The sequence below is a fragment of the Acipenser ruthenus genome, chromosome 4 (assembly GCF_902713425.1).
Source record: "Acipenser ruthenus chromosome 4, fAciRut3.2 maternal haplotype, whole genome shotgun sequence".
Lineage (NCBI taxonomy): Eukaryota > Metazoa > Chordata > Actinopteri > Acipenseriformes > Acipenseridae > Acipenser > Acipenser ruthenus.
Genome location: NC_081192.1, coordinates 53,920,235 through 53,945,824, shown reverse-complemented (window position 1 = coordinate 53,945,824; position 25,590 = coordinate 53,920,235). Strand labels below are relative to the sequence as shown.

General features: G+C 34.6%; 1 protein-coding gene across 7 annotated transcripts in view; it reads left to right on the top strand.

The window, feature by feature from the left end:
* The window catches only part of LOC117400218 (tensin-3-like), a 185,953-nt gene that overhangs the window by 103,143 nt on the left and 57,220 nt on the right, over positions 1-25,590 (top strand). For 4 of the 7 annotated variants that reach the window (XM_033999805.3, XM_033999810.3, XM_059022546.1 and 1 more), the window contains exons 5-17: positions 4,145-4,186; positions 9,060-9,112; positions 9,501-9,666; positions 10,510-10,560; positions 11,159-11,281; positions 15,400-15,464; positions 16,301-16,384; positions 17,708-17,820; positions 18,065-18,125; positions 18,225-18,300; positions 19,827-19,956; positions 21,127-21,192; positions 22,185-22,289. In XM_033999805.3, the coding sequence (XP_033855696.3) occupies positions 4,145-4,186; positions 9,060-9,112; positions 9,501-9,666; positions 10,510-10,560; positions 11,159-11,281; positions 15,400-15,464; positions 16,301-16,384; positions 17,708-17,820; positions 18,065-18,125; positions 18,225-18,300; positions 19,827-19,956; positions 21,127-21,192; positions 22,185-22,289 (1,135 nt within the window). Of the gene's footprint in view, positions 1-776; positions 913-2,985; positions 3,110-4,144; positions 4,187-9,059; positions 9,113-9,500; positions 9,667-10,509; positions 10,561-11,158; positions 11,282-15,399; positions 15,465-16,300; positions 16,385-17,707; positions 17,821-18,064; positions 18,126-18,224; positions 18,301-19,826; positions 19,957-21,126; positions 21,193-22,184; positions 22,290-25,590 lie in introns of those variants that run through there. The other 3 variants (XM_033999812.3, XM_059022547.1, XM_059022543.1) reach the window with 3 other exon arrangements.

Genomic DNA, 25,590 nt, shown 5'->3' with positions numbered 1-25,590 from the left:
GACTCACATACCATACTGACAGTTGCTGAAAAAAGTGTGAGTCCAACAGCTGCTACCACTAAATGTCACTTCTTGGCACATGAGCATGCATTGGTATGATTGAACAATTATACAACTGGTTTGTCTATCAACAGTGGAAGTGAACTGAAGTAATGAAATTCAGTCTATTGTTGACTCTATACTGTGGTTTCTCCCGAGAAGACTTATTTAATAGGCTGACGAGAACAGGGCTACATGACACACAGAAACCTGCGCATTTGAAAAGTGGATATCACATGTCACCTCAATACAGCATGTGCTACCAAGAATGTATATGGATATGTGTATATATGTGTATATATATATATATATATATATATATATATATATATATATATATATATATATATATAATTAAGCAAAGACCTCTTACATTCTTTGCGTACAAAATAATGTTCCCAATGGGGTGTATATATATACTTTAGCTGACATCTCGAGCCTTATCACCACCCCAGGCGTGGTATATATATATATATATATATATATATATATATATATATTTACACCCCATTGGTAACATTCTTTTGTATGCAAAGAATGTAAGAGGTCTTTGTTTAATTGCATCACCACCCTTAACCAATTTTTAATGTTCACGTCTCCCGCAGATATTTGTACTTTCCAATGGCTGTTTCTATGGTGACTTTTGCTTAAGTTAGTAACTGGAGGTAGGATAAGCGGGAGGTTACTTTCACATTCCATTTGATCAGGTGATCTTAGCAAGGTTAAAGTCTAAATTCCTGAAAGAACAAAAGCTGTTAGCATAGGAATTACTGAAGGGATTAAATATTTGCTGGATTGCTTTTTACGAAGCAAGCAAAAAATAAATAAAACAATCTCAATGTGGAATTAATCCAAATTTAAATATACAAAAAGGTGAGAACATTGTTTGTTTGCTTGTTTACAGTAATTAGTAAAGATATGTTTTCTCAAAGTTGCGCTCAGTAGAATGTCTTTGGCTATATGGTAATTCGCTGTTTTCTGACCTTGGATCAAGCTGAGAGATCTTTGTCTGTATTTTAATTACAAAGTGTGAGCCTTTGTTGAGATATTTGACTTTCTTAGACAGGCTGGGTATGGGTTAATGCTCTAAAAAGGCTTTTTGTTTACTTGAGGGTAACCGCTGTACTAATTAGCACAAATATCTTCTATGTTATCAATAAATCTTTATTTTAATATTACCATTTCCTGATTGTTTCACGAGATGGAATGCAGGAGAAACAAAGTATTTGCGGAAAGAAATGTGTTACTGATAAGAGATATCTAAGAAAATATAAAATGTGTAATGGATTTTAGGTCTACCCAGTAATGTTCTAATGTCTATATACATTTGAACACATGCATCGGCTAAATCTCTAGCCACAGTTTACATATCTTGAGAACCAAATAATGTCCGCGTCTGATTTTCGAGTGAAATTTTTTTCCAAATTTGGGTGAATACTTTTTTAAAAAATCGGATAAAATTATGTAGTGAAAAAATCGGGTGGCTTTTTTTTTTATATATAATCAAGAAAGAATAAATATTCATTTAGAAATCAGGTTTTATTTAGAAAGAAATAAACAAATGCTTAAGCACAAAGTGTTGACAACAAAGTTGTCGTCAACAGTTTAAATCCACACAATGGGGCATGCAACCTTTTGACGAAATCTATCTCTCTCCCCTCTCTCTTTCTGTCTCTCTCACACACATACTGTATATGGAGGCATTTCTCCTTTCCAATCAAGTTTTATTTTGTAGTCTAGTTGCAAGTATAATTGCACACAGAACATACAGGAAAACTAAACAACTTTACTCCACGCTGTTTTACAAAGAGAAACGATCGTCTGTTACATCTAAATGCTCTTGGCTTAAACACACATTCATAACACAAATAATTGGGAAGAAAAGTGTGCAAAAAAAGCAAAAACCTTAAAATTATATTGCTGTAATTTTGAAAAACCTAAATATATATATATATATATATATATATATATATATATATATATATATTACACTAAGAAGCCACATTTTTCTAATAGGTAAATCAGCTTACAGTCATCGGCACCAGTTCTGCTCTGTTGCATTTGAATCACAGAAAACTGCACATGAGTTTATTCATATACAGTATGTGCCTATTCGGGAAGTTTTCAGGTTTAACCCGAATGCAGGAAAAAAACATTCAGGTGAGGGTGGAGAAATCGGGTTAAATCGGATAAAACCTGAAAATCAGACGCCCTACAAATAATGTAAATGTTGCTCTGAAAAGGAAAATTTAATCTGTACTTTCAGCACACTTTTAGAGTAGGATGTACATGTCTTAATCACTGAGCACAAACACTTAAAAAGTGTGAATTGTATTTGTGCTTGAGATGGTTTCCTTAGTTAATACAGCTAAAGTTATACACCTAGCCCACTACTTATTCAGTAGCAATAAAATTACCTATGTTTTGCTTTCTCCATAACTCTGATTTCCATTTTCCACAACCTCTGTTAAGATCAAAAGCCAAGATTCCAGTTTTGCACATTCAACTAATTTTGATCTATTTAAAAAAAAAAAAGAAATCTATAAAATAAATCCTAAATGTACCAGACCTTGCTTTTTAATGTAGTCGCTAGTTTAACAAGATGCTTGTGAAGGGGAACCAGGGCGCAAAAAAACTTGGTCCACCCCCATCCTGTTGTTTCCCTAGGAGGGTGAGTGTTTACCTACTGTCAGCAGGACCAGAGGCTAGCCATGCCTGTGGGAGAACTGCTGCTGTGTAAATAGATCTCTAGTCTGGGTCAGGCTGTTTTAAGGTTAGCTTTCCCAAGAGCACTGTTAATCTGCCTTCATTGACCCAGTATACCTGACAAGGGGTAGTGGTGAGGGTTATGGATTTGGAACTTGCATTGTAGGGTTACACACTGCCACTTCTTGATCCTTCAGGATTCTCATGTCCCTGCTGTCTGAAGCTAGCTACATTATGTTGTTGATACCAAAGGGTTGATGGTTTACTTAAAGGGCAACACATTAAGTTTCTGTTTGCACTGCTGCTGAAAACACATGGGTGCTTGGATGTCCATAGGTTTAAGTGTACAAGCTCCAAATATATGGTGAGTTTGAAGTGCTTTGAACGATTATTTTGCTGTACTTTGTAAACATGTTTGATCATGGTTTCTTGACATTTGATTGCTCACCATACATGTTTAAAGAATTAACATATTGAAAGGAAGCAGGGGAACACTGAGAACTGCCTTTTTATTTACAGGCAGATAGCTTGTTCTTTTCCTCGTTCATTTGAAACATTTGCTTTTGGTGTAGTGGAAAATTTGAAATTGTGTTATAGAAGTGCTCTTGTGTTCCGCTCTTGGTGTACAGCTATAGCCAAAAGTTTTGCATCACCCTATAGAATTAACTCATTTATGAAACGTGCTGAATAATGTTACGTTAACATATTGAATTACATACCATTTTGTAGCTTTCCATATACTTAATGAAAAACTGACAAAAATAGAAAAATTTGACATTTTGAAATCTAACATTAAATACTGTACTACTATTTTGTCTTCCGGTAGACTTTTGCAATGTCATTTTGTAGTTTCTTTGATTACATGATGTTAAATAAAATATCTAAATTATGTTCACATATTTATATATATATTTTTAATTATGCCTCAATCCTAAAATTCTAGGTGATGCAAAATGTTTGGCCATAGTTGTACAGTACAAACCATATTTTCTAATATACAGGTATATATACTACTATCATAAGGTGAGGAGAGCACTTTTGTCTTTGTAGCATATCAGTCTTTACAGACTGTTTTAATAACTTCTCCCTGAAGTTGTATATATAATTATAACAGAAAAAAATACACTTAATAAGCTTACTTTTGCTGTTAGTATTTAGTTGATTGAAGAGTTGTTTTAAATTATTCCAGTGGTGATGGTATTAAGATTTTTAATACACTTTAATACACCACTTTCTGTTGCATATCTGACAGTCTTTGTTTTTGTGATACATATTAACCTTGTAGCAGACGTCATTTCTTTCAGTTTTCTCCTAGACAATACATATTAATTTATAAATTATACATTGATGTTAATTACATTGACAATGTTAACTTTTTTTATTCTTTTTTTCTTCGTAGCCAGATAATAGAGATTCATTCTTACGTCATGTAGCCAGGACGGTAAGCATTGTCTTCACCTTATCTCTTTAAAAGCAATAGCAGTTGTCAATTCTCCTGAATATATATATATATATATATATATATATATATATATATATATATATACACACACAGTGGTTTGCAGAAGTATTCACCCCCTACCAATAATGTCACATTTTGTTGAATTACAAATAATGTGTGCACAGTTTTTCAAACAAACTTTTTTTTTATTCAAAGCTGTAGCGGTTAAACTGAACACCGTTTTATGAGGAGGAGGTTAAATGCCAGCAAAACTTGCAAAGAAAATGTACAAAATGAAATTTACTGGTTGCATAAGTATTCAGCCCCTTAAATCAGTACTTGGTAGAAGCACCTTTTGCAGCAATGTGAATTTCCTCCCCAGTTTCAGAGTCTTGGCTGACACAAACAGGTTCTCCCCTCTATCCTGACAAGCTTCCAAGTCCCTGCTGAAGAGAAGCATCCCCATAACATGATGCTGTCACCACCATGCTTGAGAGTTGGGATGGTGTTGACCGGGTGATGTGCAGTGTTGGGCTTGCGCCAGACATAACGCTTGGAATTTAGTTCAATTTTTGTCTCCTTTGACCACAAAACCTTTTTCCACATGTCTGCAGCATCATCTACATGCTTTTTCGCAAATTCCATACGTGCTTTAAGATGAGGCTTTTTGAGTAATGGTTTCTTTCTTGCCACCTATCCATACAGGCCAACTTTATGTAGGGACTGGCTTATTGTTGATGTGTGAACACTGACTCCCATCTCAGACACAGAACTCTGCAGGTCTCTCAAGGTCATTGTTGGCTTCAGAGTGACATCCCGAACCAGTTTCCTGCTTGCCCGGCTGCTCAGTTTGGGAGGGCGACCTGATCTGGGTAGTGTCTGGGTGGTATGATGCATCTTCCACTTCTTAATGATGGACTTCACTGTGCTGAGAGGGATATAATCAGCACCTTTGAAATTTTCTTGTACCCTTCTCCTGCTCTGTGCCTCTATCACTTTATCCGTGGCTTGTTTCAAAAGCTCCTTGGTCTTCATGGTTGCTTTGTTGGATCACTATGTGAGTTGCAGCTTGAAAGTCTTTATATACCTGAGGGAAATTATCTACAAGTTAAACCACTTTGAGTACACACAGGCTGAAACCATTTCAATAATTTTGCGACCTTTCAAACAAATCATTTGCACCTGAGCTGATTTAGGGCTGCAGTAGCAAAGAGGTTGAATAATTATGCAACTGAGATTAATCTTACTTATTTATATTCTATATGCATTTTTTAACTTTTTTTCTACTATTAAAGGTAATATTAAAAGGATTATATCATGTATGTAGACTCTATTTGTTTGCCTGTTACTGCAAGTGTTAATGTTTGTATATTGCTATATTGAAGCTATATAAAAAAATAAAAATAAAAATCATACCAGACTTTCATAAAATATGATACCTCTTCTTATATTAGAAATGGATAACAAAAATGATCCAGGATGCACACTAACATTTTGTAATTCTTCATGCTGGGACCCCAGTATATGTCTCACCTACAAAAAGAAATGACATTTGTTGAATAAATAAGCAGGAAATTAGGCTACTTGTTGCTAAGCCAGACCAATTGAAAACAACACATGTGTTTGGTGTGGTATTACACTAAACAGTATTAAAGGAAACATTAACATTTACTGAGGTTGTTGCTTAATCTGTGACAGTGGGGGTGTTTGTTTAACATGCAAATACTGAAATCCTAGGCGGTGGGGTTATTAAAGACCTGCTAGAGTCTAGACCAGTGGTTGGCAAATGGCGGCCTGCAGGCCAAATCCGGCCCTTGGACAGGTGTCATCTGGATGCCTCCTGGCAGGGCTGTATCAAGGGCTGATCTAGAGCATAACTTTATTTTAATATTACCTTAAGGGGGCTGTCATGGGGGATTCTCCATATGACCTTCATATATTTCTTGCGAGTAAGCAGAAAATTAAGTGTTTTTGCAATATCAATTCCAAAGTACAGTACTTGCTGATTGTGATAATACATTTATGCCTCGCTATGGTACTGGAATCCTCATATGATAGACAGGAATGCAGAATAACATAAAACACAATTCAAAAGTAGCATACATTTTTATTTTAAATGCTTCATTGCATTATGACAAATTTAATGAGAAAAAAGGAAATTTCCTTCTGCGATCAGCTTTAGAACAGCAGGTGTGATAGACATGACGCCGGTACGTAGGCAGTCCTCCAAAGATTCTTGTGTCAGCCTGTTTCGTGCATCTGTTTTTAATATTGCATTCATTGTGGAATAAGCCGCTTCGCATGTGTAAGTAGATCCAAACATGGAGAGCACAAACAGCCAGTGGTAGTTATCTGGACATATATAGGCAGGCCAGAATGATTCCAGGTTTGCTTTGATAATGAATTCAATTTTCAGCAACAACGATGCCTGCAAATATATTTATTACTAGTTCTACTAGTTCTAGTTGCTGCTTCGTCGATTGTGGGAAGCACTTGCTTTGCATGGGAAGAGAAATCACCATCAGAGTTGATTGAAAACAGATCACGGAGGTCAAAGCGAGCACTGAAATTGTCTTATAGCTGTACAATAAAGCCTGTCATCGTTAGGAGTCATTTTGAGTTACTTTTCACTTACAACATATTGGAATGTTAAACTAAACTAATTTGTCTCTTAATAGCTACAACACAGATGCTATATTATTTACTAATATTTCTTTGGAGGTCACAAAGACATACTATCACAATTGTTACTTCTTTTTTCCTTTTTGGTTTGTTTTCAACCGGCTTGACCAGCTTTTTTTTCTTTTTATTGATGAGCCGGTATGCCTTGTGCCATGCTGCAACACATTTTTTGGGTGGGGGAGAGGGGTACTGCAAGTGCCCGCCGTCAGATTTAATTGCCAACCACTGGTCTAGACCATGTTACCAGAAGAATTGTTGAAAAAGGCAAATGTTATCAGATTTTGTTTTTATATTGCTGCAGCACAGGTCAGTATACGACATTTTGATTAAACAAAGACAGTAATGATTTGTGTGTAACAGTTTTGCATGCAACTATTCACTGTAAATGGCAACAATTTAAAAATAACTGTCAGGATACACACCCCCACACCAGTTGGTAGTGTTATTCTTCCACAGTCCATCAATTTTTTTGATCTCCGCACAGTAAATCCACAGTGACGATTTTAAACAACAGAAGACATTGATTGCTGTCAGCCATTTCTGTTTTTTTCAGTGCTGTCTTGCAGGCTTCTAGCCCCCTGAAGTTTTGAAGTGGTGGACATTTAGCTTTTATATTTTTTGTTACAGTTTATTACAAACACGTTTTTTTGAAAACTTCCCTTTAGTTCCTGTAAGATTGATGCAGTTTCTTGGGATCCATTGCAATGATGTCATACACTATTTCAAGTTAGCATGCTGGTTTTAGTTTATATATCCGGAGGCTATAACTCCCACTCAAGTGTTTGATTTCTTTATTTCCTTTGGATTAGACACCTCATCTGGCAAAAATCCATATCCTACCTCCAGTTAGGGAGGTACCTGCTTACTTAGGGGACCAGCCATGATAGCTAACTGTGCATGACAAAGATGAGGGAAAGGTTTCGAGTTCAGCAACGAAGTTAGCACCAGAAAGACCAGCATTTTTCAATTGAAAATGCCTGTTAAAAAGGGGGTTTGCTTTTTTTTCAATTTCTAAAAGCTGATCATTTTTTTCTGTTAATTGGATAATTAATGACCCTTTATCAGAAGAGAATGACATAGTGTATATGGAGGATGTGCTTGATTACCAGGAAAATACGTTTTGAAAAGGATGGTGGATATGTTATTGATCTAAACAGCAGTGTATGTAAGTACTGGTAATGTAATTAATAAATCTAACAGTGTATCTTCGCTTCTGCAGTTTTTTTTGTGAGTAAAAAAAAAAAAAAAAAGATATATATATATATTTTTTTAATTATTAAAATAGCTTTTTCAGTTCAGATCAATTGAATGGACCTCAATGTCTCTTACCTATACTATTGGCCCTTTAAGGTGTATCAGATCCTTTAAAAAACAACAAACAACAAAAAAGGAAAAATCAATACAGGAGACAAGAGTTTTACAGTGTTCCCACACTTAATTAAATTAACCTCATAAACCACTAGAGGCCACTAGTACATCATTTAGGAAATTCACTTTTAAATGAGCCATTGTGTGTTTATATCAGCAGGATTACTGTAAGCTATGATTTACACATGAATATAACATACAAGATACAAGCATATTTAACACAGAATGCAAAACTATTGCTGAGACACTTGTTGCTATTATGTTGTAGATGAAATGAGCAAATATTGAACTAAAATGCGATATTTCTAGTAAATCAAGCACCTTTGAAAATGAAAAGTACAAATAATTTGTGGTTTTAGACAAGTGCTGTAACACATATTGCTGCTTTGTGAAACATATTTATTTAAGTCCTAAAACTGACTTTTTGAGTAGAGTTTTTGTCAAAAGGGTTTAAACTTGAACATACTGCTGTCATTTGCTTGCCAATAGTCTTTGGTTTAGCGTCAAGCTAGGTATGAGAATGTGTTATGCTTAGGCTTTGTGTCACAGATCTCTGTTTAATATGAGAGCTAACAAGCCCCTGCCAGATTCCTCAGACAGCATAATAAATCATACATACGTGGATAAGGACACAAGACTACTTATTCAATTAAAGCACATCATTTGAGCCTGTTCTATAAAATAAACATTTGCAGTCTACTTCAAAAACACCTGAAATGAATTTCAATTGATTCTATAAAAAAGTGTGTTATTCATGCATGTTTTATGAAATTATGATATGATTCAATGTGTACACTTTACCTGTCCTATTTTTTCTTTTCAGACGTCAATCACTATTTCGAAGAGTTTATCTTTCAGTTGCGATAAAATATCACGGTAAGTATAGTCCAAAATACTTTTTCAAAGATTTTATTAATATAATTTTTATGCTAGTATACATACAGTTCATATTTTGCTTGCTTAAAAAGGCTTAAAAAATTTTGTATGTCAATAATCCAATAATAATATTTCAGTGTTTTCTATAAAATGTGTTCACATGAAATATATATATTTTTTCTGAAAACTACTGGAATTGTGTGCATGTAACTGCATTGATTGAAGTTGAACTTGAAATTGTCTTGAGGCCACTGTCTTATGTGATTGATTGCTGAAGGCCTTGCCAGGTCTTTACAGTTCATTATTTAATGATAGCTATAAAACAATCAGTGGAATCAGTGCACCTTTGCCCTTTTTTGTTTGTGATTTTCCTTCTTTCTCTGCACAGAAGTGTGGATCACATTATGGAGGAAGGCTGTGAACTTGATCTGACTTACATCACCGAACGTATAATTGCAGTTTCCTTCCCCACTGCATGTTCAGAGGAGACCTACCTCCATAACTTGCAAGATGTCACACGCATGCTTAAATCGAAACATGCAGACAACTATTTGGTAAGTATGTCATACTGTGCCATCAAGGATGGCATTCATGGTAAAGATACAATGTGCTCAGAAATACATCCAAGCCTGTTCAAATTTTACAACACAGAGAAAAACTTCTTAAAAGGCCTTCTGGGGTTTCACAAACACCAATAATGGTTAGGTAAATACATCTCGTGGTTGCTGTGTCACTGTTTTTAATAGTTACTAGGCGTTTTAATCTTGACATTTTCTATTGATAGATCGATTAATCATTCTATTAACCACACCTGTTTGCTAGTGATATGAAATTGTATTGAAAGACAATTACAAGTGGTGTAAGTTTGGTTTAAAAAGTGGAGGGATATGACTATAAGATCCCAGTTGTTAAAATAGAAAATATTTTTATGGTATCACGATTGATAAATATGTAGTACTGCCGTGAAAAGAAAGCACTGATGAGCAAATGTTGCAAGTTTTCTTTATTCTGAGATATTGTGCAATATTGGGTATACCTTCCAGTTGCCCTTTTGCCAAGGTCTTTAGAAGTACCTTCAGCCATTTTTTAAGATTTTGTTTTCGTGCACTGTTTTTTGATACCGCACTTGTAGACAAGATTAATCAATAAATTAAAACCCCTAGTAATTACACAAACTGGTGGTTAACTCACGGTTGATTTAAAAACCCATAAGAATCCATACATTTAGAATACCAGCCAATATATTTAAAATGGAAATCCCAAATCTTTTTTTTTTTCTGAACAAGTAAAGCCACTGTCTTGTGCCAAGTGTGTTGTGTAGAATTCCCCACCCAAGTCTTTGATGAGCTGACAGGACTAATGGGCTGATTCATGTTTTTATGTCTACTTTTACACAGGTGTTCAACCTTTCAGAAAAAAGATATGATCTCTCAAAACTTAACCCCAAGGTATATTTTTATTAGTATTTTTTTTAAAGAGTTTCTCTTTTCAAGACAGTCAAATGTGTCTGCATTTTAAGAATTGGAATTACATTGCTTCCCTGTTGTTGGTCTTTTTTATGTTTCATAAATGGCAGAAATGGATGGTCCTTTGAAAATGATTACTTTTTTTCTTGGTACTGTACATATAGGACTTGTACCAAGTGCACCAGTAAGACTGTTATTTAAGAATGGAAATTAATATATTTATAAATGTGCCTTGCTATGTAAGCAAGTGACAACAGACTATCCTGTTGACTGAAAAATGTGTACATTTATAGTCAAATATAGTAAATGATTGAAATGATCCAAGAGATCATGCAGCTATGTATGTAGTTTCAACAGTTTAATAATAAAAAAAACAAAAAAAAAAAACAAACTGAAATGTAAATAAATTAAAACTCCGCAGCTGGGTTTTGTTTTCATGGAAAGCAAAACACCAGCGGGGTTCCTAAAGAGGTCACAATTATCTCTCTTTTGTATTTAAAACAGTATGGGTTGTGAACTAGTAGCACCAGAACACAGCTGTGCTATATCAGTAAATCTAAATGGTCTGCTTTTGTTTTAGATCATGGACGTGGGCTGGCCTGACCTTCATGCTCCCCCTCTTGATAAGATGTGCACCATCTGCAAGGCCATGGAGAGCTGGCTCAACAGCGACTCCCACCACGTGGTGGTGATTCACTGCAAAGTAAGTGACTGCAGTCTGCAATGACTAATGATACAAGACTAACTACTCTGTATAACTGAGCATTAACTGCAAAGCACAGTAAAATGAAAGTTCACACAGGTAATTTAGTTCAGGGTATGGGTAGTAAACAGAGTATGTTTGACAGTGCATAGTATGCATACACAATAGTATACTGCTGTCCCTGCAATCAGTTTGCAGTGCTACAAATTATGAAAACCTGGCCGGCCAGAGAAGAAACAAAGAGTTCTTCTACAGCAAAAGACAACAAGTCAAACCAATTCACTCCCTGAGAAAAGACATAATTAGCTATTATAGTAAAGTGTCCCAGAGTTTGTGTTCAAGGTTAATGTGCACGTGTTAAAAGCTCAGGAAAAAACAGTATTCATGAACAGGTTTGTTGTTTTACATTTGTGCTGAAGGAATGTTAATTTAATATACATTTTAAAAATACAAAGTCATTTTTATGACACTTGCCAGCTTTTAAAAGTTATTTTTTTAATAAGCCATGACATATTTGATATACTGGTACAAATGCACCTACAGACAGTTACCCATTGTGCTTACAGTACATACACTATACAAAACAAAGTAAGTTGGCTAGGATACAGTTATTATGATACAGTCAATCAGGTATATTAAGTCTTTGTGGTTGATTTGATAGACGTATAATCCACGGAGATAGGCCACAGGTGGATTTTTTCCAGCACTCAAAATGAAGTGCTGTACAGTACGTCAACAAGTGATTTAGTAAAATTCTGAGATTTACCCTTAAAAGTTAGTTGTAGTCAAAAGTTTACATACCCCAAATTAAATTGATAATTTCTAGAAATTTCTCGAAAACAAAGAATTTTAGGAAAAATCTTTTGTATCAGAAGTTTTGCTTTTGTGGATGAGGAAAAAGTTACAATTATTTATTTCAGCAATTTTTTTGCAAAACTCCAAAAATGCTAATTCGAAAGTATTCATACCCTTTGATGCTATGATAGTATTGTCTACAAGGTGCTAGAAATTTCAAAATGATAATGCAGAACCTAATTCTAGAAAAGTCTAGAACATGCTGGATTGTAGGTAAACATTCTTAGAGAGTATAAAAGGGTGAGGCATAGGATGATTGCTGTCATTACCAGTAAGTCGGCCTGAAAGAAAGAAGGCTCTTTCACCAAGAACAAGTAGAAGAATTGTGAGGAAGATTAATAACAACCCGAGATTGACTGCCACACATATTCAAAGTGAATTGACTGCAAATGGGACTGGGAAATGGATCATTTCAACCATAGGTCGAGTATTGCATGGTGAAGGTCTCAATGGTCGCACACCAAGGAAAAAGCTACTCTTAGGAAAACATCACAAGGACAATCGCTTAAAGTTTGCAAAACAGCATTTGAATTCTGTGGGGCTGTTTTTCCTCTAATGGCACAATAAAGTTAGTTCCAATACATGGTAAAATGGATTCCATTGCATACAAAAAGATATTGCCAATCATCTGAAACCCTCCGCTACGAAACTTAGTTTAACGCGCATCTGAACCTCCCAACACGACAACGATCCAAAACACACCTCAAAATCTACTTCAGAATGGTTAAAGAAGAATAAAATCAAGGTTCTGGAATGGCATAGTCAAAGTCCCGATCTAAATCTGATTGAGAATCTTTGGTATGAGTTGAAGAAGTCTGTGCACAAGAGACGTCCTCAGAATTTGAATGAACTGGAACAATTTTGCGTTGAATGTCCAAAAATCACTAAATAAGCATGCCAAAAGCTCACTGGCAAATATCATTTAAAAGAGGTTATTATTGCTAAAGGTTCCTCAACTAGTTATTTATTTCATTTTCCTTTTCAGGGTAGGAATACTTTTGAATTAGCATTTTTGGAGTTTTGCCAAAAAAATGCTGAAATAAATAATAGTAGACATCTATTTCTTGTAACTTTTTTTTTTTCTGCATCCACAAAAAGATTTTTCCTATAATTATTTGTTTTCGAGAAATTTATAGAAATGTTAAATTTCCAATGGGGTATGCAAACTTTTGACTACAACTGTGTATATATATATATATATATATATATATATATATATATATATATATATATATATGTATGTATGTGTAATATATATATAGAAAGAACACACTCTGTCACTATATATATATATATATATATATATATATATATATATATATATATATATATATATATATATGTGACAAAGTGTGTTCTTTCTCTGTGACTGTCACTTTTCTTGAGATCTTTAACACTTATGTATAAGCAGCACTCAGTATAGTCAGTGGGTGGTATACAGGGTGGTACCTGTATATTTTTTATTGTTACATTTCTTTGTAAAAGGTTAGCAGTATTCTCCATTCTTTTTCCTTTTCATTTCGTTCTGCTTGCTATATCTATCCAATTCTTTCTTATTTCGGCTACTGTTTTGCTCCTCCCCAACAGTGTTTACTGCATCAGTGACCATATGCAATATTTTTCTTCGTGACTTACAACTTCCAGAAAACTTGCCAAATAGAACGGATTTGTGTCGACCAGCCATTTCAATAACTGTAACTTCTTCTTTTTTTTTTTTTTAAATAGCCTTCCTTTGCAACCTTGCCATTGTGTTTTTATGTAATCAGTCACTGTGCCTTAAAATTATTGATTTCACTCATCGCAGATCGCAAAAGAGTGATCGCAAGCGACGGAACTTGTGAAGTGCTTCATGAAACACACGTAGCGCTGACCTCTGCAACATCACAACCTAATTGCAACTACATTGCAATCGCAGGACTTTCATGAAAAGGGCCCCAAGACTACATTTCCCTTTTCCCAGTTACTTTCCTTTAAAGGGTACAAACTCCACATTATTCTGGGACCTATATATCTTCCCTCAATAACTCTTCCCTATACTTTAACACACTATATATATATATATATATTGACTGCACTGTTTACTTTTCTTTTTATACAGCTGAAGAAGGGCTTTTGCCTGAAACGTCCTGAAAATAAAAGATTTTTTAATCTTTTAAAAAATGTTTTGTGTACATTTTTTTAAAACACCTTTTCTTTCATATTCCTTCAAAATTGTACCCTGCAGTTTTGTATATATATATATATACACACACACACACACACACACACACACACACATACAGAATGCCAAAAAAAAACAACTTTGGAGCAAAGCAAGTGCAATAGTGCTTGCTCCTAATTTTACAGCTGCTGTGTTACTGTCTATATTAGGACTCGACCCAGAATACCCTATAGCCCCAATTCTAATTACTGTAAAGGAGGACGTACAGTATGCAATGGTGTCCCATATACAGCAGGATTCATGATTTTTGATCCAGCAAGAGAGGTCTCGTTAGGTCTGACTCAGATGTATTTGAATGTTGCTGTTTTGAAATCCGCTGTACTATATTATAAGTGCAGTATTTTTTCCAGATGATTCATTACTTCACAATAACATTTCAATTAGCTTACTCATTGATTACCACCATATCCTTCTGTTACTCATTTATCATGCTTGAACTGTTGTTTTTTTCTTTTTGTTTCTGAGATTGTATGATTGATACATACATAATGAGTTACAAAGCATGTCATAACAAATGATGAGAGTTGGTAAGAGTCCTTGAGCTGATCAAAAAAGCGAGGTCATCATCCCAAATGAAATAAAAGGCATTTCCATTTCGTAGTAGTTTTTTCACCACGTGACCACTCTATCTTATTAACTATACTGGAGGCTTAAAACAATATTTAAAAGCATTTAGCAAAGTGAGGAATAAATATGAGTTGTATTAGTATGTATTTGTTGGTAAATATGCTTTGATAGATAGTGCCACCAATAAATTAGCTCATATGTAGGAACGACAAAACTATTGTGCACACTGTGCAGTGCAACTGTTCACTTTGAGTACTCTTACTTGTTAATGTGGCTGAAAATGTTTGCCAAGAAAGAGACTTAACAACTTTAGTTGTGTGGTATGTGAACAAAAATTAAATAATCAAATTAAATCTCATTTCTTGGGAAACCCCTGACTTATTTATCAATCTCTCATTAGGCTGTTAAATAAAATAAAAAATAAAGTAATTTGTAATAGAATGAAGAAATTTTTTTTCTCTGACTTTTTTCACAGGGCAGTAAAGGTAGAATTGGTGTTGTAATCTCTTCATACATCCATTTCACCAATATATCTGCAAGGTAAGGCAAACTTCATTGAAATATGTTATTATAATATATATACACACACACACACACACACACACACTCACACACACACACACATATATATATATATATATATATATATATATATATATAATGTGTTTCTTGTTTTTTATTTGTAAACTTACACAATAATGTAATTCATGGAGTGCTACTTTCTTTTTAGTAAGACTGAATGCTTAAGCACTTGTTGTGCCCTGTGGTGTTTAGTTATGATAAATATACACAGTACATATAGAAAGCAACATATCTAAGGGATTTAAGGGGTGAATGCCATCCAAGTTCTCAAGTCCAACTGCACCTTAAAGTCTGTAATATTTTTTTTCAGACTGATTTGGACTACTGTATTTATAATTGCATTGTAAAAAAAGGCATTGAAAAAGTATTGAACATTTTTGAAAATGTAAACCTGCTTTATTTTTGGTGTACACACAACTGCACTTTACTTGCGCTTTATTTGCTCTTATCTTCCCCCTATTTTACTGCATTTAATCATGTACTTCAGAGTACTGTAGTCTGCCAAGTGTTTAATCTGTAGTATTTTGTATTTAATCATATCCTGATGTAACTATCACTGACACTGTTATCTGCTTCGTTATTGAATCGTATTTTGTCATATACTTGTACTTGCTTGAACCAAAGTCATTGTATTTATCTTGCTCTTAATTGTATTATTACTTGTACTGTGATACTTGAAATGCATTTGCTTACGATTGTAAGTCGCCCTGGATAAGGGCGTCTGCTAAGAAATAAATAATAATAATAATAATAATAATATGTACCCCGAACAAATTCTGGCTTATGTCTTACAGTGCTGATCAAGCATTGGACCGCTTTGCAATGAGGAAGTTTTTTGATGATAAAGTTTCGACTTTAATGCAGCCTTCACAAAAGCGGTAAGTGTTCAGATGCCTTTATCTAACATCATTGCTAGGGAATGCGTAGCCATATCAGGGAAAACAGTACAGATATAAATCTATTTTATTGCCAGAGCCCAACTGCAGTTTTAACCAGATGTGTGAAGGCTATTATAAACAACTCAGCTTATATACAGTACTGTCATTTTAAGCTTACATTTATAGACTTCCATTCTTACAGATTTCATCTGACATGAGGTTAGTTCTTAGCAATAAGAACCCTGCCCTTGTGTGCAGCTAGCAAACAGCCATTTACACTTTTTGTGAACTTTGTGATAATGGTAGCAAGTGTCCTTTCTTTGTCCATACCTGTTGTAACTGTTGTGCCCCCCCCAAAAAAATGTCATTCTGAATTATTTTTTCCTGAGCATTTCATGAAGTGTCTGCAGTAGAACATAATTCAATTGCTATTAATATATTACTAAGACTGGCTTCACTGTGAACTTTTTAACAATTACCGCACTGTATTTATTTATTTTTTGTCCTAAATAAAATCTTAAATTAACCCAGTATGTTGCAAGAACAGAAACATGGTTTCCCAATGTTGCTCACTGTCATGAAACCGACATACTTGTGGTCCTGCTTAAACCCACAGGGCTGTTTATTTGCTAAAAAAATAAAACGAAGAAAAAGAACGTGACTCCCAAGTTAGGAACTTGGCATAGCTGTCCTGCAGTGTGTACACAATAATAACTGAGACATTGGGCATGTCTGTACTCCTCTCATTCCATACCTTTGATTCCAGAATTATTACTATTGCTGCAAATCATTTTTGAAAACTCTCCAATTATACATTCTTTAAATATTGATTCTAGTACAATACATGCATCCCTCACATTGGTGTGCCTCCAGTGTGATTTTACAGAGTGGTAGTTGCTAGGCTCCTGACTATTTATTTGTTACCAACATTGGATGTGCTGGTATCAAGGGATAATTGAATCACAAAAAAAAGTCTGGGGTAAAGAGCACACGCCCCTTTTCTTTTATTAACAACAGTCGTGCAAACATTTTCTTTGCACAAATCTAAAATGTAGAGCCATCAGAAATTGTAAGTATTAACAGTTCTTACATTGTCAAAGGAGACATTGTGCATTGATACCAGGCAGTGACAAAGCCATTGTCAAGTAAGAGTCGCTTAAGATGTTTGCATAATGGAATAGTGCACAAGTCGATGTTTTGAATCAGGCTCAATTAACATAGGTATTCTGCTGTGGTCTACAGAAAATACTGAATATATTTTATTACAGCCAGTGCATTTAATATACTGTATGTATGTATTTGTTTGGTTTATTTTCCATGCAGCTATGTTCAGTTCCTGAGTGGTCTTCTGACAGGCTCTATGAAAATGAATGCTTCACCCCTTTTTCTGCACTACGTCGTTCTTCATGGGATACCCAGTTTTGACAGTATTGGAGGTTAGAGCTGCTTGTTAATAAAAGTAGTACACATAAGCACTGGTGTGTTTCCCAAGGCAAAGATAGAAATATACTTTTTGGGGGGGATTTTGAAGACTAGATACTCAATTAACTGTAAACAGACTGTATACACCGACTTCAATTTTTTGAAGGTAGCGGAAATGTAATAAATAAAATCAGGTTGGTTATTCTTCAAAGTAATGAGATATGCAAAAAAAATGTCAACTTTGCTATCTTTTTGTAGTGTGTCGACCATTTTTGAAAATCTACCAGGGAATGCAGCCAATGTACACTTCAGGAATCTAGTAAGTTTTTTTTGTTTATGTTCTTTTTTGTTAATTAATGACATACATATTTTGAAATTCCATTCTTAAAAAAAAAAATCCCATTTTCTTTTAATTAAGCAATGTAGGCCTGGAGAATCAGAGCAGGATATGCATTGCCCTCGAGCCAGCACAGCTGCTGAAGGGTGACATAATGGTAAGTTGTTTAACTTCTCACCAGTTTCTATTCCTTCATGATACTGCATTAACTCTAATGGCTGCATTTTATTCAAAACCAGAAAAAATATGCAGTATGAAAAAGATTAAACCTAATTGCATTTATTTTGTACAATGTATTTTACAAGTAAATAATAGACTTTACCTAAAAACTAAAATGTTTTTTTAAATCACAGATAAAATAATACAAGTAGAACTGCATACAGGATGCCCTTTATTGGCTAGGAATCAGGGTAAAGTTTAGAATATATTTTTAACATTTTTTACTGGATTTTAACGGATTAAATATCATTGAGTGCCTGGGTGTGGAATATTTCTTTTTGCAAACCGTAAATCATAATGACTCAATACAGGTGTTTTCAATCAAAATAATTTGACTATAAGGACCATGATAAAGTATATACTGCAAAATATGTCTACTGTGTGGTTTTATCATAACAGCATATAATTACTTGATTTGCATGTGAGGGAGACTAGTTCAAATGTCAGGTACTATTTAAACCACAAAAGATATTTACTATCTAAAGATGCTGCATACTTTTTAAAAAAAAGGTTTACGAAAGTACTGGAGGTAGAATGATATGAAGTGTTAAGACGCACACACAAAAATAGACCAATTAGAGTAAGTGTTTTTCTGCAAAGTGTTTTTTTTTTGTGATTGTGCAGCATTGTAGGCACAGCTGTGTACCACTTATCTTGTATGATCAAAGACACCACATTAATGGTGTTCTGATACATGGACACAGTTCTACAATGTATTACATAAACAGTGTAGTACATCTTGTTTTACAGTCTTCATTTTTAATTACAAGTCATTTTAATGTAATTTTTTACATAATGCTCCCATGTGAGAGATCGAGAGATACAAAATAAATCTACATTGGTGAAAATTCCCTGGAATGTGAACATCATGTTTTCACCTTCAAAAAGGGGGCTGATAACATTGAATTTCTTCCAGCATGTTCATTCTTGCCTTGGCGCCAGTTGGAGATTGTAAACAAGCTTGTTCCTCCTACTCAACAATGGTTCCCATCCGAAACAGTGTGTGGGCCTCAAACTATAAACTGACCAAATAAGAGATTCTTTCTTGCTGCAGAATTTAAACAATATGTACCATAAATGACTGCCCAAATAAATGACAAAGCATGCAGGTTTTCTCAAAGATTAAACCATTAAGTGTTGTATTCTATAAAAACAAAACAAAAAAAAAAACATGTAATATCCCACCCACTTTTAGTTTGCCTTTATTTTTTATTTTATTTGTTCTTATGAAATTTCTGTCTGTTAATAAATATAAAGTATTTTTCAGTTCCTGAGCCCTGTAATGTTTGTTTAGTCCAGGCCTCATGTTAAGTCATAAAAATAGATGTAGCTTTCTTATACTGTATGCCTGAGGCAGGTCTACATTATTGTAGTGTGCATGTGGTGTGTGTAATATTTGTAGTCATATAAAAAAATAAAAAAAAATAAATAAAAAAATCTTCTTCTTTTTTTTTTTTGTTATAGGTAAAATGTTACCACAAGAAGTTCCGGTCAGCTACACGTGAGGTTGTGTTCTGCCTTCAGTTTCACACTAGCTCAGTGCAAGGTTATGGCTTAGTGTTTGGCAAGGAAGAACTTGATAATGCAAACAAAGGTAGTGTACTTTTAAATACATGACATAGTTGCCCTTGTTATACCCTTTCTCAGTCCACATTCACCATTTCCTCATCTTCAGCTTCATTGGCTTGTAGTACACACAATATTTGGATTAATGGATTACATTTGAAGTGGCAACTGATTTGTAACATATTTATTATTCCCAGATGATTTATCTCTATAATATTAAGTCTTACATTTTATATTTTAAGTTTCTGCTGCAAATGTTTTTTTTTTGGTCTTTTTTTTTCAATGATTCCTAAATATAATGTAATTGATCTAACCAGTTGCAAATCTAATTGTAGCTAATATTTAAATCATTAAAAGACAGGTCTTCCTAGCATTTTCCATAAATGCAGAAATGCATTAAAGGGACTCACACTTACTGGTAGAGGTGTTGTTTCTCACACAGAGCGCTATTTTAATAGTCTAAATAGCATTTAGCTCAATTAAGTAGACCTAGACAAGTGTCCTCTGCAGTAACACTTACAGGGATACTTACAGTACTATCTAGATTTCCACAATATTTAATTTATTACCTGCTTAATAGCCTTTTACATGTGTTTTGAATAATTCTCTATTTTTGTTTCTGTGTAGACCATTATTTACCAGCTTACTAAAGCCATTTTTTCAACCGTGGGAGCTCAAAATGGAATTTCTGAATTGTAATGGTTTAAGACATGACCACATGGGTGTGCAGCTGTAATTTCTGCAACTGTGGAAATTGTTCATTCGTAAATAGAAGTTTTCTTTACAAAATCACAGAACTAACTTCCCTTCTATCAGATTTTTACACTTCAGCTATCAGTCAGACCCAGTTGTTGGAATAGAACATTTTTGCTACAAAACATAGTAAGCTTGGTAAATACTGATCTAAGGAAATTAAAAGAGAATAATAGACACATAATAAGACATTAAGCAGTTAAGAATTTAGGACTATAGACGATATTAAACAAGAAGTGGCTATAGTGTGAATTAGGAAAAAGAATGTGATAAGATTTCACATGAACTGATGATCAACAATGCAATTTCTTTCCAGTACCACCCCTTTTTTAACTGAACAAACACACCTTTGTGTCACAAAACTTAAAACATGTAAGCCTATTCAAGATTTTTTAAAATGCTAATGTCAGAATAATGCGTAAAAGAATTCCTTTTGAATTTCCAGATGACAGATTTCCAGATTATGGGAAGATAGAGTTGGTGTTTTCAGGCAGCCCCGAGAAAATTCAAGGTGAGTCTGTTTTACTCATGACTGTGAGTAGCCCTATTGGTTTGGGGTCCCCTTTCTCAACCATTACTCACTGTATTATTTCAGTCGACCATGCTTCCTTTCAATTCTGAGTGTCGGGTATGCATCAAGGTAAGGGCTTGTGGGCTGGATCATGTGCCAACTAGGAATTTCACAAATTAACAATAAGCATCTGGTATTTGTTTTCCTTATTTCCTGCTGTTTTTGGTTTAGAGAAACAACATACAAATTATTAATGGATTTTTTGTAATGAATCAAACAATTGAATGAAATGACAGCTGCATATGTATTTAAAATAAACAGGCATTTAAAGGTTCCTTATTAAGGTGAGAAGTTGAAATTGATGGTAAAGGAAGTTCCTCTGACTGGTGGTATTAATTCAGCAAAAACTGTGAGGGAGGAGATGCTGCACTCTCCAACAAACAGTTAAAAATAATATGCCAGTCAATCCACTTGTGCATTTGTGGGCATGAATAATCTATGGGCATGCCATATTAGTACAATGTCTGATAGAATATCGAGCATTTCAGTTACCTTACTATGCACACACCCTATTGTATGAGACATCTTTCGTTAAGTATAAATATTTGAATTGGTGTTTATATGATAGTGAAACCTTATCTTGTTTGTTGTTATTTTGATGATTGTTTAATAAGTGATTTTTCATTTTGGTGGCACGAAACAGCATAACTTACAGGAACATTTGTGGGTTGTTTCCTGTTGTGTCCAGTCCTAGAACCAGAAGATCTTAAAGGAGTGCTAAGGATTTCAAATCCTTTTTATTTGATTGTGCTGTTAACAGTATAAAGTCTACATTTATGACCATCAGATTCTGTTATGACTTTATGCCAGTGGATCATATCTGGGTTAAGTTGTGTTAAACTGCATTTCCTGCACAGTATTGGTGCCCTTGTAATAGTAAGGGCTGTCATAGGAGGCTGCATCCTTTACTAAGCTCTTTTTCCCTCTTGAAGGTTCTGAGCGCTTGCAAAACGATCATGGTGTGACGGTGGATTACAGCACTGCTGACCCGCTTATACGGTGGGACTCCTATGAAAACATGAGCTCAGATGGTGAAGGTAAACTGACTTATTTTGTAACTGGAAATATGATAACCTTCTAGGCATAATAAAGCATAACATATCATAACCCACAATAATAGTTCTGTGGTGTAATGTGTTACTTATGTGAATAGGTCTGAGCAGAAATATTTATTTTGTTCAATTTCCTTTGTGGTTTTCTCCAGGGGAGTAAGGGAATGCTGGAGCCAGCAACTGCAAAGCTTTACACAGATTACTGATCCTAATCACAAATATGTTCATAATTTTATTCAAGATTTTTATGTGTTCAGTTTCCTAATGTGTCCTACACATTAAAGGTCATACAAAGAATAATTTCAATTTGTGTTCTTCCATTACTGCTGTCACTAAAAATGCACATAAAAGTTGATGTATAATTGTGCAGTGCATTGTTTAATGGGCTTTCCAGAAAATGGAGATCGGTTGAGACCAAAGTATTCATTCTGTGTTTTTTTTAACACTTTTATGTTCTGTGTTTATTTAGTCACAGTGACGATGGCAGTGATTTTTTTTTTTAATGATTTTGTTTAAAGAGTTAAAAATCCAAAGATTAAGAGAATTTTTTTATGGGGAAATTCCTGTTTCTAAAATCACATATTTCTGTTACTGAAAAACAAGGTGAAATAAAGATCTTTTTCTTGAAATGTTTTTTTGTGTAGCAGGGGGTGTTTTCTATTTTATCATTTTGTTTTTGCCAACTTACCAGTACATCAGAAAACATTTTGCGTAAGTTGCGTAACAGTGCCCTGTTGGATTCAGCTGTGCTTGTGGTTTCCCAGTGCCAGGCATGAATAATTATTTAATTGATATTCAATTAATCATTTAAAGTATTCAGTCGAAGAACCATATTTTTGAGATGCCATATTGACAAAAAAGCTCTTTCAAAACCAGATTTGCATATTTCATTCAGTTACATCGTATTAATTAGTTAATAAAATGCCATTTAAAAATGTAACCATATTCAAATTACAAGTTTGTATTTTCGACTACAGCTTCTGTCTCTGAGTCACTAATTCCTGCCAGTAACAGCTCGGGCCGTGACGGTATTCTGTCACATGTGGTGTCAGGGGTGGAATAGCGCCCCCTAGAGACTCAGAGACAGACGGTGCTGTCTAAAGTGCAAAGTGCACATTTATTAAACGCAAAACAAAGAAAAAGGCACAAGGGCCAAAATAAAAGGTTAAAAAGCAAAACAAAACATTACAATCTGTGCTTGTAGGCTGGGCCTTCGTCTTCCTTATATATATATATATATGGATAGATAGATAGATATGGGCACCTGGCCACTCCTCAATTGGCATCAATTATTGGGGAATGGCCACACCTGTGATTACTGGCAGGGACAGATTTAACCCCATCCCTGCAACCTTACATTCCCCCACACACATTACTTAGAGGGGCAGTGCCACAAGGTCTCTAGAATAACTTATGGGAGTGTTGCTAAAACGTTTCAGACAATTTATATGCTGTAACTACAGAATAAGGTTTTTTTTTGTAGTTTTATATTCGTCAAAAGTTAAAGTAACTTATTCTTAGTGTTCCGCATTTCTGGTTTATTCCGAATTTTACCGAAAATGACAGGATTTTTTTTTAACTGGACGTCGGTTTTTACTGATTTATACCTGATTTTTGACTTATTCAATATTATCCCGGTACTATTTTCTAGGAAATACACAATAATTTGATTAAAATGCTATTTTATTTAGACACTGACATTGTAATAAGCAGCCCTACACTGTATCCTAGGATAGAGCAGATGTTTAGACGTCAGAGGATCAAATAACATTTAACTACGGTTCTCTGTCACTTCACAAACACATGATCACTTGATTATGTTGGCCAGTCAAAGTCTGATTATTGTGGCAATTGCTGGGCGTAGTAACTACTGTACTAGCTTGATCAAAAAATAAATTGAAATACTTACACGAAAATATAATATTTTTAGTGGATGAGGAATGGGGAGAAAATGTAAATCAGTTTATGAATATTCAAAAGAAAACGAATGCTTTGAAGTATACAAAAATCAAAAATAGCAGAAGTGGTTCAGATGAGACAGAGGATGCATAGCGCTGCAAATACTGCTGCATTGAGGTACATGCTCATGCTGACAATAAAAGAACACACTGAAAAATAAGCAACACATTAAACTAAAACAAGAAAGTGAACTGAGAGACAAGCAATCCATTTATGTGGCTTTTACACGTGTTTTAATAAAAAGAGTGCTGAATGACTGGTTAATGAGTTTGTCAGAGCGCTGTGCTATGCTGGTCAGACACTGTTTATTGCAGAGGTATGTATCGGTGACTTTGTGCAACAGTACTGTCCATCAGCTAAAACACTGCCTAATGACGACAATCTTAATCGTAAATATTTGACAGAAAATGGTGATGCTTTAGTTGGTAAACTTACATGGAACGTATTGATGGAAATGTCCAGTGTGATTTTTGACGCGTCTTCCGATGGCTTGCACGACCCAGTTCTGTCAATTTTATTTTTATGATTTCAAGGCGAATAAACCTGGCTTGTGTTGTGCTGATGTCATGTTCATACCTTCTGTAGATACTGTTTCCGTCAGCACAGCAATTGCCCAAACGTACCAGTTAACTTGGGATAATGTGGCTTCGACTTGCACAGATGGTGCTTTATCAGACATGCCAGGGACATTAAACCTAATGAGAAACCAGAACTGCTACACATCATATTCTACATGTAAAGTGTATATGCTGAGATTTTTCCCCCCGATTTTTCCGATGTTTCAATTAAAAATGATTTTTTTACTGATTTTATCCCTATTTTAATATGTGTAAAATAAACTCTGAATTTATTTTTTTTTAAAGATAAAAACCGAAAACTCGGAACACTACTTATTCTTTGAATACCTGGTTGCCGACTACAACAGCTGTTAAAATACAAGGGTGGGGTTTAGTGAAAACCATGCCAAAGTGAATGTAAACCAGGGTTCGACATTAACCATGGCCCGGTGGCCTGAGGCTGGTAGAGAACGCAGTTTGGCCTGTAGTTATGAAGCAACACAGACCCGACTGGGCCGGTTACATTTAACTAGTATAATATATATATATATATATATATATATATATATATATATATATATATATATATAGTGCACATGGCTGCAGTTTCATGAATCCAGGAAAATGGGCCAGTGTGCCAAAAAGCTGAAAACTAATCTACGGACTACGTACCGAAGTGCTGTGTTGGTACTCGTTCCCGCGACATGGCAACTCTTTTACAGATCTAAGCAACCAATAAGTGCTGAAATCAATCAATTATAAAGAGTAAT